Below are 6,402 nucleotides of genomic sequence, written 5' to 3'. Positions count from 1 at the left end.
GGATCCCCATTAGCTGCCACCTAGGTGACGAGTCTTCCTGGGTCCAAACAATACTGTGATAATACAGATAGCCGTGGTAATTTTGGTCACTATAATTGTGATATGAAATGTTCATACTGTTACAGTACATCCCTATTGTGTAGTATACCTTTGACCATTGTGTTACATTCACCTTGCTTCTCACTCGGAGAGGCGTCTGTTAATTGAAGTACAATCTCAGCCATGAATGTGGAACTTCCAGAAGATTAACAGCTGCATGCATCCTCTCTGCATATCTCAACGTGAGTCACAGAACTAGAGATAATTGCTGTGCAGTTCATACAGCATTCCTGACAAACGAGTTAAACATGGATTCCAGGAATCACGGGTGCGTAATGCCATATCCACACTGTTCCTGGTTCTGATGCATATCACTAGAGAAAAAGAAAGAAAGCTAAGGTGCAGTATGATCCGTCTGTCACTATTCAATTAAAAGTGGGATGTTTAGTATGGGGGAAAGTAAAAGGCTGTTAATGTGGAGAATCTATTAATCAAAAGTGTTAACTATTTTCTCTCTTTCTCTATTATTCTCTGTCTCTTTCAGTTTTAGACCAGTTGACAATGCTGTATTCCCTTGCAACTGTCTCTCTCCTCATCCCCCTGCTGCAAAGTGGAGCTCAGGGGTTCAAGTGGTCTTCTAAGGACGGCTCCAAGGGCCATGCTGAGATCACAGTGAGAGCCATCTTTGAGACCATTTTACAGGTGTGCAGAGACCTGGCCCGCAGTGAGGGGCGAGACTTCACTCCGCCGGTAAGAATTAAGATAAGAAAAAAAGTCTGAAATCGCAGTTTGTGTGTAAAAGAAGGGTTAGTTTGTGTGCACTGTACAGTATGTGTGTGCATGTTAAGGCAAATATAGTTCTCACTTTAAATAAGAACTAAGATAACCTAAGTATTAAGATAATACTTAACTAACAACTAGGAAATGCTTTCTAACTACTTGAATTCATGAATTGCAGTGTTAGTAAGTGTTTATAAAATATCTTTATAAAACGTACACTTTTTAAATGATCTAATGAGCCATTAACAACTCCTAAATAATTGGTTTTAATTGATATAAAACTTAATTTACAAATGGTGAATCCATTATTAAGTATGAATATACAACTACACATTATAGATTAGTGTATTATAGAATAAAACATAACTGTTTATGGATTGCTTAGTAATGTGTATTAATGTATGAACAATGCTTTACAAATGATGATTTCGTACTTAAATAATGCTTCATAGTGTGCATTTATTATAAAGTATTGCCAAAAAGTTAATTTTGTGTGTATGTGTGTAGGTAAGATCCCTGACTGCTGTGTCCGTTGCGCGAGCCTGTTCCCAGTCAGGGTCGAAGGGTGTCACCAGTGCTATAATGCACATCACCCAGAGCAACTGGAATGTGGACTATAATCATATGGACAGTGCGGAGTACCACTTTGACAGTGAGACATTTGTGGAGGGACGTAAGCTGATTACAGATGGGCTGTCAGCTATCAAAGCCAGCATCAGGCGAGATAATTTGGATGCAGCAAGACGGCAGCTGGGAACGATCTTGCACACTTTGCAGGTGATAATGATCCAGCCGTGGTTCTTACAATTACACAGTCTGTCAATGGTTTTGTAAGACAAATATGTATAGTGGTATAATTTAAACCTTTTTGGTAGTGGGTTTTGTGGGGTTTAAACAATGCTGGTATCATCTTTAATTTCTACAGGATTTTTACAGTCACAGTAACTGGATAGAACTGGACAACAGATCTCCCCTTTCCAGTCTTATCAGACAAGGCATCTCCATCGGCAAGATCGCAGGTAAAATGAGGGTATCAGTCTGGTTATGTTGTTAGTAATAACAGGTATGCTGTGTGTCTGTACTGTTGTGGTTGTGTGCTGTGTGTCTGTGCTGTTGTGGTTGTGTGCTGTGTGTCTGTACTGCTGTGGTTGTATACTGTGTCTGTACTGTTGTGGTTGTATGCTGTGTGTCTGTACTGCTGTGGTTGTGTGCTGTGTGTCTGTGCTGTTGTGGTTGTGTGCTGTGTGTCTGTACTGTTGTGGTTGTGTGCTGTGTGTCTGTACTGTTGTCTTTCTATGTGTGTCTGTACTGTTGTGGTTGTGTGCTTTGTGTCTGTACTGTTGTGGTTGTATGGTGTGTCTGTGCTGTTGTGGTTGTGTGCTGTGTGTCTGTACTGTTGTGGTTGTATACTGTGTCTGTACTGTTGTGGTTGTGTGCTGTGTGTCTGTGCTGTTGTGGTTGTGTGCTGTGTGTCTGTACTGTTGTGGTTGTGTGCTGTGTGTCTGTACTGTTGTGGTTGTGGGCTGTGTGTCTGTACTGTTGTGGTTGTGTGCTGTGTGTCTGTACTGTTGTGGTTGTGTGCTGTGTGTCTGTACTGTTGTGGTTGTGTGCTGTGTCTGTACTGTTGTGGTTGTGTGCTGTGTGTCTGTACTGTTGTGGTTGTATGTTGTCTGTCTGTACTGTTGTGGTTGTGTGCTGTGTGTCTGTACTGTTGTGGTTGTGTGCTGTGTGTCTGTACTGTTGTGGTTGTGTGCTGTGTGTCTGTACTGTTGTCTTTCTATGTGTGTCTGTGCTGTTGTGGTTGTGTGCTGTGTGTCTGTACTGTTGTGGTTGTGTGCTGTGTGTCTGTACTGTTGTGGTTGTGTGCTGTGTGTCTGTACTGTTGTGGTTGTGTGCTGTGTGTCTGTACTGTTGTGGTTGTGTGCTGTGTGTCTGTACTGTTGTCTTTCTATGTATGTCTGTACTGTTGTGGTTGTGTGCTGTGTGTCTGTACTGCTGTGGTTGTATGCTGTGTGTCTGCTGTTGTGGTTCTATGCTGTGTGTCTGTACTGCTGTGGTTGTGTGCTGTGTGTCTGTACTGTTGTGGTTGTGTGCTGTGTGTCTGTACTGTTGTGGTTGTGTGCTGTGTGTCTGTACTGTTGTGGTTGTGTGCTGTGTGTCTGTACTGTTGTGGTTGTGTGCTGTGTGTCTGTGCTGTCGTGGTTGTATACTGTGTCTGTACTGTTGTGGTTGTGTGCTGTGTGTCTGTACTGCTGTGGTTGTGTGCTGTGTGTCTGTACTGTTGTGGTTGTGTGCTGTGTGTCTGTACTGTTGTGGTTGTGTGCTGTGTGTCTGTACTGTTGTGGTTGTATGGTGTGTCTGTACTGTTGTGGTTGTGTGCTGTGTATCTGTACTGTTGTGGTTGTGTGCTGTGTGTCTGTGCTGTTGTGGTTGTGTGCTGTGTGTCTGTACTGCTGTGGTTGTATGCTGTGTGTCTGTGCTGTTGTCTTTCTATGTGTGTCTGTACTGTTGTGGTTGTGTGCTGTGTGTCTGTGCTGTTGTGGTTGTGTGCTGTGTGTCTGTGCTGTTGTGGTTGTGTGCTGTGTGTCTGTGCTGTTGTGGTTGTGTGCTGTGTGTCTGTGCTGTTGTGGTTGTGGCTGTTGTCCTTTAACTTGTTTTTTCTTTCTCAGCCCCCTCCCCCCCTCCCTCAAGAAGCGTGTGCTTGTTGCCAGGCCATCACTGTAAATAAGAATTTGTTCTTAATGATTTTGCCTGGTTAAATAAAGGTTAAATAAAAATAAAATAAATAAAAAGGGGGAGTTGTTTGGTCTGCCGCGCAGAGCCATATCCAACGGCCGTGCATTCACACGTACCACATTCAGAAAGAGATTGGAAATAATGTTGCAAGGGCGCATTCAAGAATAGCAACACAAAGCGTACAATGTCCAATGTTTTGTGGGGATGCTGCAGCTAACTGACACTTGTGCAGAGTGTGGGACAAAGTCAGAAAGTGGCTTCTGAATGGCTTAGCTGTATGCTAAATAGCCTACTGATTTCACATTAAACATTATAACAATCAACATCCATGCTGCGAATCCAAAAGAAGTATATTTTGAGTGTGAGTGTGTGTGTAGGGTATTACTTGTATGTTGGTAGCAAACCCCAATCCGTGGATCGTGAAATTAATTATTTGATTAATTAATTTTCTGTTCCAGATAAGGCCACACCCACCTGTAGGAACTGCGACGGCGACGACTGTCGGGACAACATTCTGAGCAACATTCTGAGAGATAAGATCCTGACTACTGGATATTTTAAGCTGCCAATTTCTTCAGAGAAACCTGTTGGTAAACCAGCCTCTCCTGTGTGGTTGTGACATTCTGATGGAAGAGGAAGACAGATTTTGTTGTTTGTTTTTGTTCCCCTCCTCCTGACTTTTTCCTCCTTGACAGGGAAGTGCAGCCATGGTGGCTCCTTTGATGGGTCAAGCCGTAGGGATCCTAAGGGGGGTATCAACAAGGACGATCTGGGGTCCAGCCACGGGCATCTTCACATTGCTGCAGCGAATGTGGCGATTGCTGCCACCTCAGAGCTCCTGGAAGACATCCGAGGGGCTGCTGGCGACATAGACTTCCTACGGTATGAGCCAGAGAACACAGTGGGTGTTAGACGTTACTGTGTACTGATGAGCCAGAGAACACAGTGGGTGTGAGACGTTACTGTGTACTGCTGCTCTGGGGTCTGGGCTTGATGTGTGGGTGTGAGACGTTACTGTGTGCTGCTGCTCTGGGGTCTGGGCTGGATGTGTGGTTTGAGATGAGGTGGTGATGCTCTTTTCTCTCTTTCAGGCTGATGGGGATCTCCATGAGATCAAATGCTCTGTGTTTTGTAATAGACACCACGGGCAGCGTGATTGATGACATTGCTGAGGTGAAAAGAGTGACCTCTTTCCTTATTGACAGCAAGAGAGGGACATCAGACGAACCCTCCCTCTACATCCTGGTCCCATTCAACGATCCAGGTGGGACATTTTAATTCATTGTAAGGATCCACAATTTATAGTATTCATGTGACATCACACAAGGACTCCTCTTTTTCACATGATCGACTACTCTTAGGGCGTATCCACATATGTTAGTGCATCATTGACGCGCACCAAAAGCGAAAGTGATATATTGTTTCATTTCTCAGCTACTGCGGTTTGCTTTCACACAGCACTTTCTTTACTCTGGTCCAAATGCAGCACCACAAGTCACATGGAAAGGCTCAGTGCTGTCATTGGTCAATATCTTTCTGGGGGCGGGTGTAAGAGCGTCATGAAAAACTCCCGGGAAGAACACATTTATAACTGGTGCGCACAAGAATTCGGTTGAAGCTGAGTGCGATTGCTGTGTTCACACAGGCCTAAACGAAGCGCTCTCGGGCCCAAAGCTCGTTTGGTGCACACTAACTAGTGTCTGTGTGAATACACCCTTAGTAACGAGCACCCAGTCATCAAAAGACTGTTAAAACTACACTCACTGGCCACTCTATTAGGTACACCTGTTCAATTGCTTGTTCACACAGCTAATCAGCCAATCACATGGCAGCAACTCATTGCATTTAGGCATGTAGACAAGGTGAAGATGACTTGCTGGAGTTCAAACCGAGCATCAGAATGGGGAAGAAAGGGGATTTAAGTGACTTTGAACGTGGCATCGTTATTGGTGCCAGACGGGCTGGTCTGAGTATTTCAGGAACTGCTGATCTACTGTGATTTTCACGCACAACCATCTCTAGGGTTTACAGAGAATGGTCTGAAAAAGAGAAAACATCCAGTGATCGGTAGTTGTGGATGAAAATGCCTTGTTGATGTCAGAGGAGAATGGGCAGACTGGTTCGAGATGATAGAGAGGCAACAGTAACTCAAATAACCACATGGTATACAGAAAACCATCTCTGTTTTTTTGCTTCCCTCTGGAATATGTAGAGAGTGGGTCGTATGCCCACCTCCCTTGTTCTCTGTAAAGCGCATTGTGTTTCCTCTGGGTATCAAATGCGCTATACAAATAAAGCTTTGATTGATTGATTGAACACTTAACACGTTGAACCTTGAAGTAGATGGTCTCCAGCAGCAGAAGATCACACTCCTGTCAGCTAAGAATAGAAAACTGAGGCTACAGTTTGCACAGGTCATGCGCTCCTCAGGGCTGGGTCCTGCTTCCTGGTTCCACCCCTGGTTCCCTTGCCTGTGTGCGTTCTCACAGGCAAGAGAGCTTTAAAGTTCTCTCTCGTCAGGGGTAGACCACCCCCCGATGACATCAGCCTTCACCATGACAACCATTGTGAATTATCCTTTCAATATGTAGCAGGGAAGGCCGTGTGTTTGACTCCACAGATACATACAGTAGAGATACAGTTGCTCATACTGTGGTATTATACTATACAACAAAATATAACCAAAATAATAGGCTTTCCTCTCTCCATCCTGAGACCACCAGGCACTCCTCACTTGTCTCAGGGAGTGGTCTGAATAAGCAAATGGCCTGCACGTTACACTCCTCTTATAACTATTACCTGTTAGGAGCGACACGTAGCTTGAGAGGTAGAGTGGCCGGCTGGGGA

General features: G+C 44.4%; 1 protein-coding gene across 1 annotated transcript in view; it reads left to right on the top strand.

Moving 5' to 3' along the window:
- Positions 1–347: 347 nt before the first annotated feature.
- The window catches only part of LOC311318991 (von Willebrand factor A domain-containing protein 7-like), a gene marked incomplete at both ends in the record, with an annotated part of 32,160 nt that continues 26,105 nt past the window's right edge, over positions 348–6,402 (top strand). Inside the window, 7 exons of the mRNA XM_084450425.1 lie at positions 348–367; positions 651–789; positions 1,372–1,596; positions 1,745–1,838; positions 4,014–4,145; positions 4,251–4,437; positions 4,647–4,819. Of these exons, the coding sequence (XP_084306551.1) occupies positions 348–367; positions 651–789; positions 1,372–1,596; positions 1,745–1,838; positions 4,014–4,145; positions 4,251–4,437; positions 4,647–4,819 (970 nt within the window). The remainder of the gene's footprint in view (positions 368–650; positions 790–1,371; positions 1,597–1,744; positions 1,839–4,013; positions 4,146–4,250; positions 4,438–4,646; positions 4,820–6,402) is intronic.

Source organism: Borostomias antarcticus (assembly GCF_949987555.1).
Source record: "Borostomias antarcticus genome assembly, chromosome: 15".
NCBI classification, from domain to species: domain Eukaryota; kingdom Metazoa; phylum Chordata; class Actinopteri; order Stomiiformes; family Stomiidae; genus Borostomias; species Borostomias antarcticus.
The sequence above is the reverse complement of the archived record's forward strand: the minus strand, read 5'-3'. Positions and strand labels throughout refer to the sequence as shown.